Below are 22,451 nucleotides of genomic sequence, written 5' to 3'. Positions count from 1 at the left end.
GAGGTGGCGGGCGCCTGTAGTCCCAGCTACTTGGGAGGCTGAGGCAGGAGAATGGCGTGAACTCGGGAGGCGGAGCTTGCAGTGAGCTGAGATCCGGCCACTGCACTCCAGCCTGGGCGACAGAGCGAGACTCCGTCTCAAAAAAAAAAAAAAACCAAAAAAAAAAACCCAAAAAAACCCCACATACTTTTAACCATTTGTGTTCATTGACCATCCCTTACATCCTAGTTCAGCGGGTCAGTCCGGATTACCGGGGGTAGGAATCTCTTCAGTCATAATTAGTTTGACCCTATTTCTTCCCAATCTGAAGGAACTTAAATTTGGCCCTCAAACCCCTTGAAAGTTCTCTGAGGCTGAGAGGACACAGAGCCAGGCTGGGCCTCTAGCCCTCCTGGAGTGGCTGCTATTTGAAAAGTACTAATCTTAAAGTGCATTGCTGTTATCTGGGCAAGATGGAGCCGACTTCAGGGAGTGGAGACCGCAGGATTGGATACAATCCCATTACGTCAGCACCTGGGCTCACTTATAGGACTTACACTGTTATTACCTGTTGTTAGGAGTCCCCAAGACCCTTCTTAGGTTCATGATTTGCTGGAAGGACTCACAGAACTCAGAAAAGCTGTTATACTCTTAGTTATGGTTTATTACAATGAAAGGATGCAGATTAAAATCAGCAAAGGCAGAAAGGTACATAGGGTAGAGTCCAGGAGAGACCAGGTGCAAGCTTCCAGTTGTCCTTTCCCGGTGGAGTCATGTGGACAGTGCTTAATTCTCCCAGCAAAAATGTGTGACAACATGCAATGTCCAGGGTTTTTATTGGGGATGGGTCACGTGGGCATGGAGTCCTCATGTGGCTGATATTAATACCTCAGCTCCAACCTCTCCAGAGGTCAAACTGATACAATGTGGCCCAGGACACGGACTGTGAATCATATCGTTAGCATAAACTATCTGGGATGGCCCAAGGTCCCAGATAAACAGAGATGCTTTTAGCTGGCAGTATATCCCAAGGGCTTAGAGGTGATCTCCCAATAGCCAGTCCAGGGCCAGATCTTTCTTTTGAATGTGTAGAGTTTGGACAGCACAGGCCCGCTGAGTACCCAAGCAAGTCAGTTGGAGTCTAGCTGGCCTATCTTCCCAGGATAGCTCCAGCTTTTATCCTCAAAGAGCAAAATAATACTATGATATATAATACTATGATATAAATAATACTATGATATATAATAATACTATGATATAAATAATATGATATAAATACTATGATATAAATAGTACTGATATATAATAATACTGCCTGGCACCTATGTTCCAAAAAGTTCAATATGCCTGAAAAGAGCAAAGGTGTGGTCAGAGTCAAGATGTCATAACATCAAAATCTACCTAGTCAGATTCTAATTTTTAAAAAAATAAAAGACACTGAGTTTGACTAGTGATTGCCAGGAGTAAGGGAGTGGGTGGGATGGGAGGGAAGTAGGCATGATGGTGGGAAGGCAACACGAAGGGTCCCTGTGGGGATGGAAATTTCTCTGTCTTGCCTTGTATCAGTGACAACATCCTAGTTGTGGTATTGTACTATAGTTTTTGTAGGAAGCTTACCATTGGAGTAAACCTGGTCAAAGATATATGGGTTCTCTCTGTATTGTTTCTTAGCACTTCATGTAAATGTAAAATTACCTCAAAGTAACATGTTTAATTAAAAAGAAAATGAGTTTGAAATTTTGTCATTTTGTAATTGCTTTGAACTTTGAACTACAGCTGACCATTGAACAATGTGGGGGTTAGGGGCTCAGTTGAAAATTGACCAAAAACTTAACTACTAATAGCCTGCTGTTGACTGAAAGCCTTACCAATAACATAAACAATATTTTGTATTTTATATTTTGCAAAAAGTGCAGGATTTTTGCAACCGCTGACATAGCTGCAGTGACGGCTTCATGAATTTCCTTTTCTATTTTTGCAACGATTTTTAGGCTGGATTCATTTGTCTTGAAATGGCAGCAGCTGTAACTGCAGAACTCAATCTGCAGTACATATCAAGCAATTCAACTTTTTCTGGTAATGTCATGACTTTTCTCTGCTTCTTGGGAGCGTTTCCAGTATCACTAGTGGCACTCTGTATGGGTCCCATGGTGTTACTCAAGGTTTATGGTATTGCACTAAATACAATGAAGAATGCACGAGAACCGTGAGTGATCACTTTTTACTATGATCTGCAATTTACTGGAGAGATGAACTGCTCATGCAAAAATGATCAGTCTCACATGGTGGAGTTTTTTGTTGTTGTTGTTTGTGTCTGAGACAGAGTCTCGCTCTCTCGCCCATGCTGGAGTGCAGTGGCGTGATCTCGGCTCACTGTAACCTCTGTCTTTCAGCTTCAAGCAATCCTCCTGCCTTAGCCTCCCGAGTAGCTGGGACTATAGACGCCTGCCACCGCATCCAGCTAATTTTTGCATTTTTAGTAGAGACGGGATTTCGCCATGTTGGCCTGGCTGGTCTTGAACTCCTGACCTCAGGTGATCTGCTCGCCTAGGCCTCCCAGAGTGCTGGGATTACAGGTGTGAGCCACCGCGCCTGGCCACATGGTGGAGTTTTAAGCAGATACTTATAACATGAGCTCACCACAATAGCAACAGGAGGTGGCTACAAAATTCTTACAGTGGTGCAGTATGCACTACAGTTAATTTTATGCAGTCTTGATTTAATACCGCATCTTTACGTTTGTTTATATTTTTCTTGACTGAGAATGGTGCCATATACAGTCTGTAAGTGTTTGTGTGTGTAAGTTTTGGTATATTTTAACTTTTTATAAGAGATTTGTATATATTTTGGGTAGTAAATGATAAAATAGACTAGTGTCTATGTATATTTTATGCATTCATGGCATACCTAGCTTTTTCTATTTTTTTTTTTTTTTGATATTTCTAGGCTGCACACTTCATCTGCAAAGTTTTCCAAATTGTCGCACATCTCCAGAACATTTTCCAATGTATTTATTGGGAAAAAAAATCTGTGTGTAAGTGGACCTCCACAGTTCATACTTGTGTTGTTCAAGAGTCAGCTGTGCCTGCCTTTGTTATTTAAAACAGTTATCACATGCTTTCCAATCTCCCATTTTAGACAATAGGTACTAAAATTGAGGTTTAGCCCAATGTTGGTAAAAAGCCACGTTGTGTTATTTTGTTGGATGGACTTACTTTGCCTACTGCTTGGGTTTTCTTAATTAGTTTTGTGGCTGCTGAGCAGTCATTTATGAAGCACTCATGATATAATATGAACTTAAGTGAATAAAAGCTTTTGGAAAGCTTCTTTTAAAGGGACTTGAATTCAATTTCTTTAGGAATCCAATATATTGCTGTTTGTGATTTTTCCAGGTACCTGCGATCATTAGTTCAGAACTTGTTACTAATTCGGCGCTTCAAGAAACCCATTATTGAACACTCACCCAGGCAAGAGCGGCTGAACTTCTGGTTAGATATAATTTTTGAGGCAACAAATGAAGTCACTAATGGACTCAGATTTCCGGTAAGATATGCTAAATCCATTTTTTTTTTTTAAGATTAGGAAAAAAACTAGGGATTGGTCCTATTTAACTATTGAATACTCTGAACTAAAGAAAGCCGTAGAGTAATTTTAAATGTTGGGATAAACATCAATCTTATGTGAAATCAGTAAGTGATAGATCAGCTCACTGATAGATCGTTGGCCATATCCTCTGTAGTAGTCATTCTCAATTGGAAGCAACTTTGTCCCCCTAAGGTACCTCTGGCAATGTCCAGAGACATTTTTGGTGGTCATGACTTGGGGAGAAGGTGGCGCTACTGGCATCTGGTGGATAGAGACCAGGGATGCTGTTGAACATCCCATAATGCAAAGGACAGCCGTCTCCAATAAAGAATTATCCAGCCCAAAGTGTCACTAGTGCCAAAGTGGACACACTTTCCTCTAAAATAATGTAGCACCACGAGTGGAAACTTGGAATTCAGCATGGTTTCCTGTTAAGCTTTGGATTGCCTGTAAGGCCACTAATTAATATTTAAAATGTATCAAAAAGGCAAAATTGCTTTTAGCTTTTCATGGAATTTTTGTTTTAATGTTATGACCATCTTAGAGTCATGAGTGAAATATGTGAATGTCTTGGAAATTGAACTTCAGATAATTGTGTTCCATATTTATGCTTTGAGAGTTTGTGAACAGCCCATTTCCAAGAATTTCATTAAGCATCTAATAAGAGATTGTTTGAAATGATTGATAATTATTTTGTTGCTGGTTAATAATACATTTTAAAATCTTTTTTTAGTTATGAAATATTTCAAACCTACTGAAAGGTACCAAAAAAAAAAAAAAAACGGAGCAGACAACAGCATAATCTCTAACCAGGTTTAGTGATCTTAAACATGTTGCTTTGTTTTGGAGATTTATTCCCTCTCTCCCTCCCCATCTCGCCCCTCCTCTTTCTCTTCCCCTCCTCTTTTTTTTTTTTTTTTTTTGTTGTTGTTTTTTGTTTTTTGAGATGGAGTCTCATGCAGTGGTGTGATGTCGGCTCACTGCAACCTCCACCTCCTGGGTTCAAGCGATTCTCCTGCCTCAGCCCCCTGAGCAGCTGGGATTACCGGTGCACACCACCACACTCATCTAATTGTTGTATTTTTAGTAGAGACGGGCTTCACCATGTTGGCCAGGCTGGTCTCGAACTCCTGACCTCAGGTGATCTGCCCACCTTGGCCTCCCAAAGTGCCCTCCTCTTTCTCTCCCCACTTTCTTCCTTTCGCTGCCTTCTTCCCTCCTTTTCCCCCTTTTCTCTTTCTTCCCCCTCTCTCCTTTCTCCCCTCTCCTCCTAGCTTCCTTTCTCCCCACCCTTTCTCCCCACTCTCCTCCTCCTCACCCTCTTCTCCCTGTCTCCCCGCTCCTCCTCTCTCTTAACAAAATAACACCTTACTGATGGGCCATCACCTTTTTTATCTCCTTGCATCTTTCCCCCCACCTCCAAAGAGATGGCATCTCAATATGTTGCCCTTGAACTCCTGGGCTCAAGTGATCCTCCGACCTCAACCTCCCAAAGTGCTGGGATTACAGGCTTGAGCCACTGTGCCTGGCCCTCAGTGAGGATTTATTGAGTACGGACCTCCCCGCCTCCTCGCTGGGCAGGGTGCGCTGTGGCGCGCTGTGTTTCCTACCCGTGTACGTTAACAGGCATCTCTTCTTGTTTCAGGTTCTGGTGATAGAGCCAACCAAAGTGTACCAGCCTTCTTACGTTTCCATAAACAATGAAGCCGAGGAGAGAACGGTTTCTTTATGGCATGTCTCACCCACAGAAATGGTAAGGAGGAAAACTCACAAGCAATTGAATAAAAGATTAAATTTTCAAATAGGGAAGTCTAAATGGTAGTATTTGAAGGAATAGGCACCCGTGTTTAACTTCTGAATTTTGAGAATATATGAGAGAGTATGATCACAGATGAGAGAAAGCAGGTTTTTCCATTATGTGTGTGTATGCATATGTGTGTGTGTGGGCATGTGGTGAGGTGGGGGGGGGGNTGTATGCATATGTGTGTGTGTGGGCATGTGGTGAGGTGGGGGGGGGGAGTGTGTGTGTGTGTGTGTGTGTGTGTGTATAAAAACATTAAATACAAGTTGGTTAGTTTTTTTTATACAGTTAAACCATAGGGAAGTGGGTAGAGGATACAGGCTGGTGTGTTGGTTCACACCTATAGTCCCAACACTTTGGGAGGCCAAGGCAGGTGGATTGCTTGAGCCCAGGAGTTCAAGACCAGCCTGGGCGACACAGCAAAACCCCACCTCTACAAAAAATAAATTTAAAAAACTAGCCGGTCATAGTGGTGCACATCTCCCAACTGCTTGGGAGGCTGAAGTGGGAGGATCGCTTGAACCTGGGAGGCCGAGGCCACAATGAGCTATGATTGCACCACTGCACTCCAGCCTGGGCAACAGTGAGACCCTGTCTCTAGAAAAATAAAATAGTAATATATTTTTAGAAGCACTTAGACTGGCTTTCTTGATGAATCTCAACCATTACTGGATCCTGTGGCTTTCTAGATAAAACTCAGACTCTTTTACTGAGTGTTCAAGTCCCTCTGTATACAATCCTGCCCCCTCCCTTCCTCGTTCTCTCCAGCCCTCAGTGCCAGTCAGGCTGTCTTCTTACCAGCCCCTGAACTGTCCCTGCTGGAGCTCCTGTCTACCCTTTTATTTCCATCCTTGTTCCTTTTGGGATTTCCTTCTTCCGGTTATCCAAGTCCTAGCTTTTGCAAAGCCATCTTTAACCACCCCTTCGTTCCTTGCACGGAGTGTCTCTAGGCTACCAACTGCCTGTATCATGCAGAGAAGACCATCCTAAGAATGCCCATACATTACTTCTATATGTTTGTAGCTGTAGGAGCTACAGAATAGTTACCCACTCCTGAACAAATGCCTGTTGATTATGACATAAAATGTGTTGTTTACTTAACTAGTAAATGTTCCTCCCAAATCAAGTTCTCTAAAGCCATCCTGGAATAGACCTGCCATCGGGAAAGACTTTGGAAACTCATGTGGCTAAGCTTTCTGTATATGTGCAGTCTCCTGCAGGTGGCTGTGGGTCAGACAAGACTCTCTCGAGTCTGCCCTGGCTCCCATTTCTGTGTCTGAATCCAAAGGCAGACTCCTCTGCATGACTTTGGACTCATGTCTCCTCTGAAATACACTTAGCCTTTCTATGCAGTTGGATGTGATTTGCTGACTTTCATAGTCTCATACCCTCTTATGAGAAGCCTCCAGTGGCTTCCTGTCTCATGCAGAGTCAAAGCTGATGTCCCGAGGGTGGCCTAGAGGTCCTGCATGATTTTCCCATGAGCTCTCCACCCTCTTCTTCCACTCCCACCCCAGTCACTCCACTGTAGCCATATTTGCCTGTTTGTTGGTCCCTGAATGTGCCAGGCGCACCCCTGCCTCAGGGCCTTTGCACTTGCTGTTCCCTCTGCCTGGAAGTCTTCCCCCAGGCATCCGCGTGGCTTCCTCCTTCCCCTGCTTTAGCTTTCTGTTCAGAAGTCATCAGCGACGCCTTCCCTGAACATCCTGTTGAATAACGTGACCCCCTGCCCTATCTGAATGCCCTTCCCTGCTTTGTTTGTCTTCATAACACTTTTCACTGCCCCCCCGTGCTATGATTTTACTGTTTAATCTATTGTCCATCTCTCTTCACTCACATGTAGGGCCCATGAGGGCAGGAATTTTGTGGTTCTCTGCTGTGTCTTCAGTATTAGTACTTTGCCTAGCACATACATGGTAGGTGCTTGATCAACACATATAACTAAAACTTCTCCCTTCGGGAACCATCTTCCCCATCTGTTCCTGTTGTCATTGCTGTGCTCAGTCACGTGGTTCTCATACTTCTCTGGGTGGCTTAGTTGGTCACTTGTGACATTCCTCAGGCCAACCAAATGGATTTTTTTTTTTTTTTTTTTTGAGACAGGATCTCACTCTGTCCACTCCAGCCTAGGCTGGAGTGCAGTGGAGTGATTTTGGCTCACTGCAACCTCCACCTCCTGGGTTCAACTGATTCTCCCACCTCAGCCTCCTGAGTATCTGGGACTATAGGCGTGTGCCACCATGCCCAGCTCATTTTTGTATTTTTAGTAGAGACGGTGTTTCACCATGTTGGCCAGGCTGGTCTCAAACTCCTGACCTCAAGTGACCACTCCCCCCCACTCGGCACCTTGGCCTCCCGGAGTACTGGAATTACAGGTGTAAGCCACCACACCTGGCCGAAATGGATTTTCCTACTTAAAATTATTTTCTGCAGTTGGCGATGTATTGATGTTGTTGCCTATGGATTTTCCAAAACTGGAGTTTCAGATGTTCCTTCTCAGGCTTAGCTTTGTGCAAAGTGTAATGGTAGTGAAGGGAGGGGACCAAGTTAGTTTTTGTTTGTAAGTGCAACTTGGTGCTGCTTGAAATCCCAGTTAGTTTTTCTATTAGTCATGGTAGGCTAGCTTCTAAAACAAACAGCCTCCAAATCTCAATATCTTAACATGATAAAAGTTTATCTATGCCTCATATCATATCCAGGTTGTAGAGGGTGGCATTTGGGGGACATTCCATCTTGCACTGTATGGGGAAAGAGGAAATAGAGGGTTGCTGTGGAGTTTATGAGTCATGCCTGCAGGCCATGCACGGCATTCCTGCTCACATCCCATTGGTCAAAACTCCACTGTATATCTCTCTAGCTGCAAGGGAGGCTGGGAAATGTAGTTCAGCTTTCTGTTCAGGGAGAAGAGGAAGACTGATGAGTGCTGAAAGGTATCTGCCACAGTCTTGCCACTCCCAGTATTTTTGCAAGTCATTCAACGTAGGTGGGCTGTTCTCATGCTTGTTTTAGAGTTTGCCTACTATATTGACAGAAGAGGAAAAGCCTCTCACTGTGTGTTTATTCTATGCTTATTATTTCTATCTGAAACTTAGATTATTTCAAATTTACATCATTTAAACTGGATTAGAGATACAAACAAATTTTTATAATACATAAGAAAATGTTTCTGGTGTTCCAAGTTATACAAGGTTTATTGCTCTAACCTGTAAAAAAAAATCACTACTGGCAGGTAAAATAGCAGAAATGATTGACCATAGAATGAAACAAAAAAAAAAATCTTTTGCTTAAAAAAACTCAAACTATTGACTTCTGTCTTTGATAACTTGCAGAAACAAATGCACGAATGGAATTTTACAGCCTCTTCCATAAAGGGAATAAGGTAAGAACATAGGAGAAAATGGAGTTACTGTTTTAATGCAAATGATGATAATGTTTTATGCACTTTAATGTTTCCACTTATTCATACTATGGAATGTTGTTATTTTTAATGGAATCCAAAATGTCCTCTTCTGTTTTGTTGTCCTGCCTGAGCTAGTCATTAATACTAGTGTACTCCTGGTAAGAACTTCTTGGATTGTTATAATAGAGTAGCTTTGCTCATACTCAGCAGACTAAACTCACTTGTGTCATTTTTTTTTTTAAAAGAAGTGATCTGTAGGAAGAGAAGATGTATCTTTTTTGAGCCAAAGATGTTCAAGTGCTCAGTGACTCTGAGAACTGAAGCCAGGAGATGACTAGTAGCGACACTTGGGTTGGGATCTTGTGGACAGAGTAATGGAGCCGGGAGATTTTTTTCAGGGAGGGCATGAGGTGGTGTATTCTGGGGAGAGGCGTAGCTCTTGGCATTTTGGATCAGGAGTGGTAACCATTTGGGCCTGAGCTGTGTGGCCTCACCCGAGCAGGGCTAAACATCTCAGCTGCACTTGTCACCCTGGCAGTTCATTCGAGGGTGAGACTGGCTCTGAAGTAGATGTGAGTTCTAATCTCTCTTTGCTGTGTGATGTTAGGAAAGTCACTCAGCTGCTCTAAGTATTTTCTTCAAATAAAGGGCTTGGACTAGAACATTCCTTTCTCTGATTCTGAGGCTACCTCAGCCACTGAATGAATCCCCAGTTATTTCCAGACACAGTGTGATCCTGTCCTGGAAACATCAGTATTGAAATTAGAATACCGTCAGTATCACTTAAAAGGAGGGAAATAATTTAAGTACAAAGTAGTGCGTTGGGGTGATACTGCCCAGGAAATACAAGGCAATTTGAAATACACTAAGCAAAGCATACACAAAGCAGCAGAAAAGGGAATAAAATATGGTCTCTGTCCTCGTCTGTACCTGACTCTACAGCTCATCCAACAAGCAATATTCAGCTTGCCTGGACATAGCTAGTGACAGAAAATCTGCTAGTAGATGATTTTTTTTTTTTTTCAGATAGAGTCTTGCTCTGTCACCCAGGCTGGAGTACAGTGGCGTGATCTCGGCTCACTGCAACCTCTGCCTCCCGGGTTCAAGCGATTCTCCTGCCTCAGCCTCCAGAGTAGCTGGGACTACAGGCGTGTGGCACAATGCCTGGCTGATTTTTGTATTTTTTGTAGAGTCAGGGTTTTGCCATGTTAATCAGGCTGGTCTCGAACTCCTGACCTCAAGTGATCCACCCGCCTCAGCCTCCCAAAATGCTAGGATTACAGGCGTGAGCCACTGTGCCTGGCAAAGATTTTCCAAAGTGTATTACTTAGTAATTGTGTTAGAGGAAGTAGTCAAGGACCTTCTGTTTGTGCCTCCTCATAGAGATACCTCTAGGTGCCATTTCAGCCATCAGTGGGAATTTACAAAGGGCCTGAGGGGGTATCAGCCTCGTCCCACCCCTCCCCGGGACTGATGTGACCTGAAGAGTATACTTTGAGCATTCCAGAGGCTCTCCAACTAACTGTGGTAGTTGCTTTACAGATTGATTTTCAAAACCTGCTCACTTATAATCTAGTTCTAATTCTTCTTGAATCTCCCCTGTGCTCTTGGTGTTCCAACCCAGTATTTGTCATGCAATCTATAACATAAAGAATGGTCTAGGACAGTTTGGATCTCAGGAAGAGATAACTTAGAAAGGATGAGATAAAGTGGCTTCAGGTTTTGAAGGGACAATTATAGAAGAGAATATAGTCTTCCTGTCCATAATACCTCCTGGCATGAAGGCCACTGCAGAGGCTTTGGCCCAGTGTGGGTGAAGAACTCTCTAACATACAATATACTAGCAGATTTCCTGCCACTGGCTATGTCCAGGCAAGCTGAATATTGCTTGTTGGATGAGCTGTAGAGTCAGGTACAGACACTGGGTGGAGATGGACCAGATAACAAACATTTAAAGGCCTTTCTTGAGCTACAATGCCATATTTATTTCCGTTTTCCTTGTGTGGTCACAAATACTGTATCCTGATATTTTCTGAATCTAGAAATTCCCTTAGTACCACAATAAATTATTTCACAAATACCTTGACTTTCTTTTTCATGAGATTATAAGCCCCTTGAGGACAGAGAACCATATTTTGCTCCCTTTTCTGTTGCCCGTATGCTTTGCTTAGCACTGAATTATATTAAGAGTAAGTTTATACTAAGGTCAATTGATAAATACCAACTCAAATATAAGCAAAATAAATGTCTCTGGTATTTAAATTTCATAGAGAAATAAAAGGCACACTTAGGGGGTATTTGTTAAAACATTAATGAATCTTTCAGAAATTGATAAAATAGAAAAGATTGTCTCACAGATTTAGAATGGGTATCATAACTTATGTATAAACATTATACTTTGAAATTTTACAGTCTATCAAAGTTTGATGAACGGTGTTGTTTTCTTTATGTCCATGATAATTCTGATGACTTTCAAATCTACTTTTCCACCGAAGAGCAGTGCAGTAGGTGAGTTACAGCCGATTCAGGCATTTGCAATCTAATTATGGCAAATCATTTTTAAAGGGCCTTTGTTCTGAAAGATATTTACTTGCTATTACTGTCTTTCTTGAAATGTTAACTTACATCTCAAAAAAGCTCTAAAATTTTCTATAATTCACATAGCAGGCAATTCAGCCATTTAAAATATACAACTTGGACAGGCGCAGTGGCTCACGCCTGTAATCTCAGCACTTTGGGAGGCTGAGGAGGGTGGATCACCTGAGGTTAGGAGTTGGAGACCAGCCTGACCAACATGGTGAAACCCTGTCTCTACTAAAAATACAAAATTAGCCGGATGTGGTGGCTCATGCCGGTAATCCCAGCTACTTGAGAGGCTGAGGCAGGAGAATCACTTGAACCCAGGAAGCAGAGGTTGCAGTGAGCTGAGATTGTGCCATTGCACCCCAGCCTGGGGAACAAGAGTGAAACTCCATTTAAAAAACTAAATAACATAACATTCAGCGTTTTTTAGTATAGTCATAGTTTTCCAATCAACACCATAATCTAGTTTTAGAATATTTTCATCAACCCCACAAGAAACCCAGTATCCATAGAGTCACTCCTCATTTCCTCAACCTCACCCTATCCTGGCCCCAGCCCTAGGCAACCATTAATCTCTGTGTCTCTATGGCTCTGTCTATTCTGGCCATGTCATATAAATGGAATCATACAGTATGTGGTCTCTTGTGACTGGCTTCCTTCACTTAGCGTAATTTTCTTTAAGGTTTATCCATGTGTGACACGTATCAGTACTTCATTTCTTTTTGTGGCTGAATGATATTCTTTTGTATGGCTATACCACAGTTTATCTGTCAGCCAGTAGGCATTTGGGTTGTTTGTACTTTTTGACAATTATGAATTATACTTCCCTGAGCATCATGTGCAAGTATTTGTGAGGGCATGTTTTTATTTCTCTTGGAGTCAAATTGCTGAGTCTTATGGTAACTCTACATTTAACCTTTTGAGGAACTCCCAGACCATTTCCCCATTTTATATTCCCATTAGCAATGTATGCAGCTTCCAATTTCTCCACGTCCTTACCAACACTCGTTATTATCTGTCTTTTGAGTATCATTATCCTAGTGGATGTGAGGTGGAATCTCATTGTGGTTTTGATTTGCATTTTCCTGATGACTAATGATACTGAGCATCATTTCATGTGCTTATTGACCATTTATATACCTCTGGAGAAATGTCTATTCAAATTCTTTGCCCAATTAAAAAAATTAAACTTTTTATTTTGGAAAATATTCAGAGCCATAGGAAAGTTTCAAAAAACAATACAAAGAATTTCCATATATGTTTTACACAGAATTTCTCAGGATTAACCCTTTGCCACATTGGTTTTACATTCTCTCTCTGTGCATATGGTTATTCTTTCTGAACTGTTTAAAAGTAAGTTGTAGACATAATGCTCCATTACCTGTAAATACTTGAGTGTATTTTGTAAAAGCAAGGATACTCACGTAATTACAGGACAGTTATCTAATGAGGAAATTAAGATATATAGTACTATAATCTACAACATTTATCCAAATATTACTTAGTGTCCCAATTATGTCTTTTATAGCAAAACGAAAGGTTTTTCTTTGGTCCACGTTCCAATCCAGGATCATATGTTGCGTTTAGTTGTCATGTCCACATAGTCTCCTTTCACCTGGAAGAGTTCATCATCTGTCTTTCTTTGTCTTTTTTGACTTAATACTTTCCAAGAGTACAGACAGTTTATTTTGGGTAGTCCTTTGACTTGGATTTGTTTATCGTTTCCTCACGAGTACACTGATGTTATGTATTTGGCAGGAATATCACAGAAATGATGTGTCCTTCTCAGTGCCTCATAACAAGGGACGCAGTATCTGTCTGTCATTATTGGTGATGTTAACTTGGATCATCTGGTGAAAGTGGTGTTTGCCAGCTATCTCCAAACTTTGCCCACTTGTAATTGGGTTATTTATCCTTTTATTATTGATTTTAAGAGTGATATATACATGTATATAAAATGTATTTTTTTCTCCATGCAAGTTCCTTATCAGATGTGATTTGCAAATGCTTTTCCCATCCTGTAAGTCGTCTTTTCACTCTCTTGATGGTATTACTTGCAGCACAAAAGTTTTTAATTTGGACGAAGTACTACTTACCTATTTATTTCTTTTGTCATTTGTGCTTTTGGCTCCTGTCTTAGAAGTTTTGTCTAACCTGAGGTGTCCTATGGTTTTTATGTTTTCTTCCAAGAGTTTTATAGTTTTAGCTTTCATGTTTAGGTTTTTGACCCATTTTGAATTCATTTTTGGACCTGGTGTAAGGTAGGGGTTCCAACTTTATTCTTTAACGTGTGGATATGTGGTTGTCCCAGCACCATTTGTTGAATGGACTATTCTTTCCCTGATTTAATGATCTGGGTACTCTTTTAGGAAATCAGTTGACCACAAATGTAGTTTATTTCTGGACTCTCAATTCCATTCCATTGTTTTGTATGTCTATTCTTAATGCAAGTGCCATGCCTTCTCTATTACTGTAGCTTTGTAGTAAGTTGTAAAATCAGGAAATGTGAGCCCTCCAACTTCGTTCTTGTTTTTCAAGATTGTTTTGGTTATTGTGGATGCTTGCATTTCCATGTGAATATTAGGATCAGCTTATCAATTTCTGTAGAAAAAATGGTAGCTAGGACTTTGACAGGAAATACATTGGATATCTAGATCAATTTGGAAAGCGTTGCCATATTAACCATCCTGGCTTCCGATCCATGAACACAGGATGGATTTGTATTTACTTAGGTTTTCTTGAATTTCTTTCAACAATATTTTTGTAGTTTCAGTGTATAAATTTTGTACTTCTTTCATTAAATACGTACCTAAGGATTTTATTATTTTGATACTGGAGTTGTTTTTCTAATTTCACTTTTGGATTGTTCACTGATAATGTATGGAAATACACTTGATTTGTAAATGTTGATTTTATAACTTACAACCTTGCTGAACTCATGTATTAGTTCTAATGGGCTTTAGTGAACTCCTTAGGGTTTTCTGTATATAATATCATGTCATCTGCAGATACAGTTTTAGTTTTTCCTTTCCAACCTAGATGCCTTTATTTTCCTTGCCTAATTATCCTAGCTAGACTCTCCAGCACAATGTGGAATAGAAGTGGTGAGAGTGGACATCTTTATTTTGTTCCTGTTTTTAAGAAGAAAGAAGTTAGTCTTTCATCGTTAAGTATGATGTTAGCAGCAGATTTTTCGTAGATAACCTTTATCAGATTGAGGAAGTTCCCTTTATTCATAGTTTATTTGTATCATGTAATTTGAGAAAATCTTAATTCATTGTGTCTCAGACAATCATTGTCACAACATATTTAAAGATTAGGCTAGGCTGGATGTGGTGGCTGATGCCTGTAATCCTAGTACTTTGGGAGGCTGAGGAAGGAGGATTGCTTGAGTGGGCAGTTCGAGACCAGCCTGGGCAACACGGTGAAACCCCATCTCTGCAAAAAGTACGAAAAAAAAAAAATTAGCTCAGCATGGTGACATACGCCTGTAATCCCAGCTACTCAGGAGCCAGAAGTGGGAGGATCACCTGAGCCTGGGAAGTTGAGGCTGCGGTGAGCAGTGATCAAGCCACTGCACTCCAGCATGGGCAACAGAGCAAGACTCTGTCAAAACAAAAACAAAAACAAAAAAACAATAGAATAAATAGCAGACTAGGGAATCATTGGGTCATAACCTTCAATTTACAGTAGAAAAAATGCTGCCAGATATAAATTGGTGTAAAAATAATTGCAGTTTTTGCCATTAAAAACCTAATATTAAGCAGAACATCCTTTTGCTACTACAGAATGTGCCCTTTTGACCCTCATTCAGTACTCAGTGCCTTTTTTGCAATACATTTTAATTTTTTTATTGATGTATAACATACAAACAAGTAAAGTTTGTAATGTACACTTAAGTGTACAGCTTAATATGTACACTTGATAAATTTTTGTATGTGTCTGCATTCTTGTACCCGCCTCCCAGATCAGCACCCCGGAAGTTGCTTTGTGCCCCTTCACAGTCATTAAACTCCCCCCAGTGTTAACTATTTTGATTTTTACCGCCAACGGTTAGTTTCACCTGTTCTTGACCTACAAATAAACAGAATCATGTAGTTTGTACCCTTGTTTCTCACCTGTTTCCCTTAAAATAATATTCATAGCTGGGCACGGTGGCCCACACCTGTAATCCCAGCACTTTGGGAGGCCAAGGTGGGAGGATCGCTTGATCCCAGGAGTTCAAGACCAGCCTGGGCAACATAGAGAGACCCTTGTCTCTACAAAAAATAAAAAAATTAGCTGGGCGTGGTGGTGTGCCCTCTAGTCCCAGCTACTTAGGAGGATGAGGTGGGAGGATTGCTTGAGCCTGTGAGGTCGAGACTGCAGTGAACCGTGATCACGTCACCACACTCCAGGCTGGGTGACGGACTGATACCCCATCTCAAAAACAAAAAACAAAATGAGATCCAACTGTGAAGTGTGTATCAGTTATTTCTCTGTGTAGCGTTCCATTGTGTTCCAATTTATCTGTTCTTCTATTAATGAAGACTTGGATTGTTTCTGTTTGGGGGCTATTATGAAGAAAATGACTATGAACGTTCTTATATATGCCTTTTGGTGAACATATATGTTGATTTCTATGGAGTATATGCCTAGGAGTGGATTATTGGATTATAGGGTAGGTTTATCTTCAGCTTCGGTTGTTGATACTGCCAAGAGTTTTCCAAAGTGGTCGTGTCAATTTACACTCCCACTAGCAATGTATGAGAGTCCCAGTTGTTCCGTATTCTTAAGAACAGTTGTTATCGGCCGGGCGCGGTGGCTCAAGCCTGTAATCCCAGCACTTTGGGAGGCTGAGACGGGCGGATCACGAGGTCAGGAGATCGAGACCATCCTGGCTAACACGGTGAAACCCCGTCTCTACTGAAAAATACAAAAAACTAGCCAGGCGAGGTGGTGGGCGCCTGTAGTCCCAGCTACTCGGGAGGCTGAGGCAGGAGAATGGCATAAACCCGGGAGGCGGAGCTTGCAGTGAGCTGAGATCCGGCCACTGCACTCCAGCCTGGATGACAGGGCGAGACTCTGTCTCAAAAAAAAAAAAAAAAAAAAAAAGAACAGTTGATATCTTTTATTTTATTCTGTTGAGACAGAGTCTTGCTCTGTTGCCCAGCTGGAGTGCAGTGGCGCAGTCTTGGCTCACTGCAACCTCTGCCTCCTGGGCTCAAGCAATCTTCCTATCTCAGCCTCCCGAGTAGCTGGGACTACAGGTGTGTGCCACCATGCCTGGCTAATTAAAAAAAAAAAAAAATTGTAGAAACGAGGTTTCAGCCACATTGCCCAAGTTGGTCTCGAACTCCTGGGCTCAAGAGATCTTCCCGCTTCAGTCTCCCAAGGTGCTGAGATTACAGGCATGAGCCACCACACCCAGCTGATACCGTCTTTTAAATCTTAGTTCTTCTGTGAGTGCATACCATATATCTCTTAAGAAGCCTGACTGTTGGGTTTCCCGGCTTTCGAAGATTAGAAGAAGAAAAGATGAGATGGGTTAGTTAGAAAAAAGAGCATTTTAATGGTTTATGGAAATTATCCTGAAATGTACAGTATTCCTCCTTGACATCTTAAGATAGAATTGTAAGTAAAAATGTTCTAATGAGTCAAGATGACTTGTATCCAAATAAACAACTGCACAAGTCTAGGAAGTGGCCCATGTGGCCCAGCAGAATTTGTGAGAAGGATTTATGGGTCAACATTAAGCTTATTCTATGTCAACAGAATGATGTGGCCACCTTATGCGTTTCCTTCTCGCCATTCCCCTTATGCAACACCCTGTATCTTACTGAGAACTAGATTGTCTATACTTTGAGAGGTGATGGTCCCACTATCCTTAGCATTGATTAGATCCCCTCTGAACACTGGTCTTGAGGCTAGACTTCAAGAATAATACAGGAGGCTGGGTATGGTGGCTCATGCCTCCCAACACGTTGGGAGGCTGAGGTGGGAGGACCATTTGAGTCCAGGAGTTCGAGACCAACCTAGGCAACATAATGAGACCCTGTGTACAAAAAGTACAAAAATTAGCCAGGCTTGGTGATGGGTGCCTGTAGTCTCAGCTGCTTGAGAGGCTGAGGTGGGAGGATTGCTTGAGCTCAGGAGGCTGAGGCTGCAGTGAGCCATGATCACATCACTGTACTCCAGCCTGGGTGACAGAGTGAGACCCTGTCTTTAAAAAATAAATAAATAAATAATAACACAGGGACGTCATCTGAAGAATTACCTGCTAGTGGAGTAACTTGCAAGTCCTGGGGAAAACAGTGATGGGACAGAAAGGAAAGACTTATAGGGACATGGTAAAATTATGTGCATTTCTAATGGGGTGTCATGTAGAAAAGTGGTTAATTGTAAGCAAACTACGGATGGAACCCACATAAAAGAAGTCTTTGGTTCAATAAAAGGGAAACATTTCTCATTAAGATCTTCCAAGAATGAGCTGTCTTTGGGAGGTAATGAGTTTTCTGTTGCTGGAGCTACTCAAGCATCAGTTGGCCAACCAGTTGGTGGAGATACTGTATAGAGGGGATTCAGGTATCACATTGGTAGTTGCCCTACATTTGATAACCACTAAAGTACCATGTCAAATCAAGGAGGGGATCGATTGTTCCATGACTTGTAAAAGTTTGGTTTATATTTAAGTACAGTTTAATAAAGCTAATTTAAAAACAAGGAACGAGAGCAATTCTGAATTGGCAACATATTTGTGACATTTGCTGTTCTAGATTTTTCTCTTTGGTCAAAGAGATGATAACCAATACAGCAGGCAGTACAGTGGAGCTGGAGGGAGAGACTGATGGAGACACCTTGGAGGTGAGTCATGGACGACCTAGAATATGGAAAACATTATTGATTGTGTTTGATGCTTCAAGAAAATGTCCCATCTTTCTGTAAAAGTCCTCTGTTGAGTATGTTTTATGAACCTGCCAGTCATCACTGCATGGCTCCCAGAGATCATGTTTAATGTGTCTCTGTAGAAGAATCTCATTACTTTGGGATTCTCTCAGAATGCTTAAGAAAAATATGGCCATGGACTAGACTAAAATTTCCTTTTGTGTACAACCTATGAAAGTTTTCTCTAAGCTAATTAGTCATGCTTATGAGACTACAAGAGAATTAGTTGACCCCTGGAAACAGACTTTTTTATTTATGCTTAAAATGACTTCAGTTATAGCTATGTGCATGTAGTATATTAAATACAACTTTAAAATCATTTTAAAAAGTAGGCTCATCATAAGCTCTTTTGGACAGCACCGATACAGTCCACAGTTACTAAATCATTGTACATGTGTTTAAATCTTGCACAGTTATTCAGATGTGCCACTCAGGTTCTTCCAGTGATTACAATTTAATGAGATTTTCTGTACTCTCAGGTTAGACTGAAAGGAATTCCTTAAGGTTTCTTTCAGAAAATATCAAAAGGATTCATTTTAATAATTGAGTTAACTTCTAGAATTCTTAGGTCAGGACCAGAGTTTGTTGTAGAAATGAACTAAGCAATGGTGCTTTGAGGGCAGCAGGTATGGGAAACAGAGGGAGGTGTGAGGTAAAAGTCTTCTATGGAGCAGGCTGATTGCTAGTTACATCAGACACTGATGGAGATCCTTTAGTAATCTTTTTTTTTGGAGACAGAGTCTCATTCTGTCGCCCAGGCTGGAGTGGAGTGTAGTGGCGCAATCTCGCCTCACTGCAGCCTCCGCCTCCTGGGTTCAAGCGATTCTCCTACCTCGGCCTCCCATGTAGCTGGGACTACAGGCATGTGCTACCATGCCTGGCTAATTTTTGTATTTTTTTTATTTGTTTAGAGATAGAGTCTTGCTCTATTGCCCAGGCTGGAGTACAGTGGCGTGATCTTGGCTCACTGCAATCTCCACCTCCCAGGTTCAAGCAATTTTCCTGCCTCAACCTCCTGAGTAGCTGGGACCACAGGCATGTGCCACCACGCCTGGCTAACTTTTTGTATTTTTCGTAGAAATGGGGTTTCACCATGTTGGCTGGGCTGGCCTCGAACTCCTGACCTCAGATGATCTACTCGCCTCCGCCTCCCAAAGTGCTGGGATTACAGGCATGAACAACCACGCCTGGCCTAATTTTTGTATTTTTAGTAGAGATGGGGTTTCGCCATGGTGGCCAGGCTGGTCTCGAACTCCTGACCTCAGGTGATCCTCCTGCCTTGGCCTCCCAAAGTGTTAGGATTACAGGCGTGAGCCACCATGTCTGGCCAACCCTTTAGTAATCTTAATTGTCATGAGCATCCCTAGAAGTAGATGGGAAAGGACACTCACATACCCCCAGCTATTCCGTGTGTAAGTTGCACTTCTGTAAGTAGACGCAGTGGATCATGCCTAATAACAGAAAGAATTGATTGCTGCCTCTCTGCTTTAAATAAGTGTTGCTCAGCCTACAGTCACATTTGTTTTATTCATCGAGAAGAATCAAATGCATCTGTATGTGACAGCTTTTGATGGGAAGATGGGGGAACAAAATAGTAATGCTAATTGTAAATCAAATTTTTGTACGAGGTGTTTACTACTAGATCCATATGCCTGAAAGAGTGGGGAAGCCGCAGCATATTTCCTTTTTTATTAAGATAATGTTAATTATAGTTACCTTCACTTCCTTTCTGGGCTATTGAAAGATATTTGTTTCCTGACAAGTTGATAAGGGATTATGCAGGAAGACACCTAGTCGGGGTATTCAACATGCTTAGAAGCAGTTTTAAATTGCAGCATTAAAATGGGGAGGAATTTCCAAAAAGTGAGCCAGTTATGTGCGAACCATATTTTTAATTTTCTTGGATTCCATTTCATAAAGTCGTACTATCAACACGTGAACAATGGGGAATTCTACCCCTTTCAAGTCATTTAATGAAAAGGGCCTAAGCTAAGATTGTGACTTGCCTGGCACTCAAATAATGTTATTTATATTTTTTTAGTTGCTAGACAACTCTGGGGCCTTAGAGGGCTTCTCCGCTACAAGTTGTATGCTTTTTTGTCCTTTTGTTTTTCCTTCTTCAGTATGAGTATGACCATGATGCAAATGGTGAGAGAGTTGTCTTGGGGAAAGGCACGTATGGGATTGTGTATGCTGGCCGAGATCTGAGCAATCAAGTGCGAATAGCCATCAAAGAAATTCCGGAGAGAGATAGCAGGCAAGTCCAGGCGGGCCTTCCACATTTTGGGTGCCATCTCCACACCCCAGATCCCATACCCACTGCTGATGGTGTGGAGGAGTTAAGGACGAAAGCATTATGTTATCACAAAACCTGTCATTCTCTTGTAATAGGGATGATCTGCCTTTTTTTTTTTTTTTTTTTTTAAACGGAGTCTCCCTCTCTTGCCCAGGCTGGAGTACAGGGGCATGATCTCGGCACACTGCAACCTCCGCCTCCCAGGTTCAAGCGATTCTTGTGGCTCAACCTGTAGCTGGGATTACACCACACCCAGCTGATTTTTTTTTTTTTTGTATTTTTAGTAGAGACGGGATTTCATCATGTTGGTCAGGTTGGTCTCAAACTCCTGACCTCAAGTGATCTGCCCGCCTTGGCCTGTCAAAGTGCTGGGATTACAGACGTAAGCCACCGCACCCGGCGTGATCTGCTTTTGTTTTGTGTATTATAGATTGAGAAAATGGAAGAACTTCCCTTCAGAGGCATGTGGATTGCAGAGGATCATATTTTAAAAGAAAATGTTTGTTGTTTTTCCACCCATCAGCTAGGTCTAAAGTTTTACATTTTTTGCGTAGTTGTTTGCAAGTATATATACATTTTTGAGATGAAGTCTCACTCTGTCACTCAGGCAGGAGTGCAGTGGCAGATCTCGGCTCACTGCAGTCTCTGCCTCCTGGGCTCAAGCGATCTTCCCACCTCAGCTGCCTGAGGAGCTGGGACTACAGACACACGTCACCATGCCTGTCTAATTTTTGAGTGCAAATATAATTTTTAAATGTGACCGGGTTATTTTAAATTCACATTGTAGCAGTTGAAAATGGCTATGATTTGTTCAGATGCATCATTGCGGAAAATTACATGTAGTTTAAAAAAAAATCAGATTTTTGCAGTGCAGAATTTTTTTTAACATCCTACCCTTCACCCTCACCCATGGATTTTGGACTGTTTTTCTACCATTAGTACTGCTTATTCATTTCTTTGACTTTTTTTAGTTTGAAGAAATGTTTGTTTCTAGCCGGGCATTGTGGCTCAAGCCCGTAATCCCAGCACTTTGGGAGGCTGAGGCGGGTAGATCACTTTAGGTCAAGAGTTCGAGACCAGCCTGGGCAACATAGTGAAACTCCATCTCTATTAAAAATACAAAACTTACATGGGTGGGCATGGTGGAGCATGCCTGTAGTCCCAGCTACTTGGGAGGCTGAGGCACAAGAATCGCTTGAACCCGGGAGGCAGAGGTTGCAGTGAGCCGAGATTGTGCCACTGCACTCCAGCCTGGGTGACAGAGTGAGACCCTGTCTCAAAAAAAAAAAAAAAAAAAAAAAAAGGTTTCTTTTTAAATGTATACCCCCACAGAATGCGAAATGAGCATTGCAATGTTGACTGCCAAGTGTTTCTGTAGAGAAGCTACACACACAGTTGGAATTAATCATCCCAGGGTCCACAGGGGTGCCAGACCACAGCTGTAGGGTTGCCTTCAGTGCCGAGTGCTGACGAATATGTGTAAATACCCTTTTATCCGGGTGATTGCTGATATATTGGGGATGAGTTGCAAGGGATTTCTGCCAGCTCTAAGACCCTTCATTCATCCATTCATCTATTTGTTGATTTTCAGTGGGATAGCATGTTATGATACGTGAATTATGAGACAGGACCTGAAATGAACTATTTCCATTTCTTCATTTCACCAATAAGAAAATCAAGACTGAGGAAGATTAAATGACTTTCCCAAGGATGTTTAGAAACAAGACTAGGATCCGAGTCTCTTGAGTTCCTCATCCAGCATCCAGTCTCTTTTCTCATGATGGATAAGGTGTTGCAGTTGTATATATTCGGGGAAAATGCTGGCATGTCCCATCTCCTTCATTTGGTAGCAATAGCTGTTCTAGCTTTTTCTTGCTGATCAG

The 22,451-nt window shown here is 41.7% G+C and overlaps 1 protein-coding gene across 1 annotated transcript in view; it reads left to right on the top strand.

The window, feature by feature from the left end:
* The window catches only part of MAP3K15 (mitogen-activated protein kinase kinase kinase 15), a 148,192-nt gene that overhangs the window by 89,580 nt on the left and 36,161 nt on the right, over window positions 1-22,451 (top strand). The window contains exons 10-15 of the mRNA XM_025372149.1: window positions 3,372-3,522; window positions 5,210-5,317; window positions 8,695-8,744; window positions 11,178-11,273; window positions 18,104-18,191; window positions 20,396-20,529. Coding sequence (XP_025227934.1) covers window positions 3,372-3,522; window positions 5,210-5,317; window positions 8,695-8,744; window positions 11,178-11,273; window positions 18,104-18,191; window positions 20,396-20,529 — 627 coding nt within the window. The remainder of the gene's footprint in view (window positions 1-3,371; window positions 3,523-5,209; window positions 5,318-8,694; window positions 8,745-11,177; window positions 11,274-18,103; window positions 18,192-20,395; window positions 20,530-22,451) is intronic.

The sequence above is a fragment of the Theropithecus gelada genome, chromosome X (genome assembly GCF_003255815.1).
Source record: "Theropithecus gelada isolate Dixy chromosome X, Tgel_1.0, whole genome shotgun sequence".
Lineage (NCBI taxonomy): Eukaryota > Metazoa > Chordata > Mammalia > Primates > Cercopithecidae > Theropithecus > Theropithecus gelada.
This window is presented reverse-complemented; position numbering and strand designations above follow the sequence as displayed.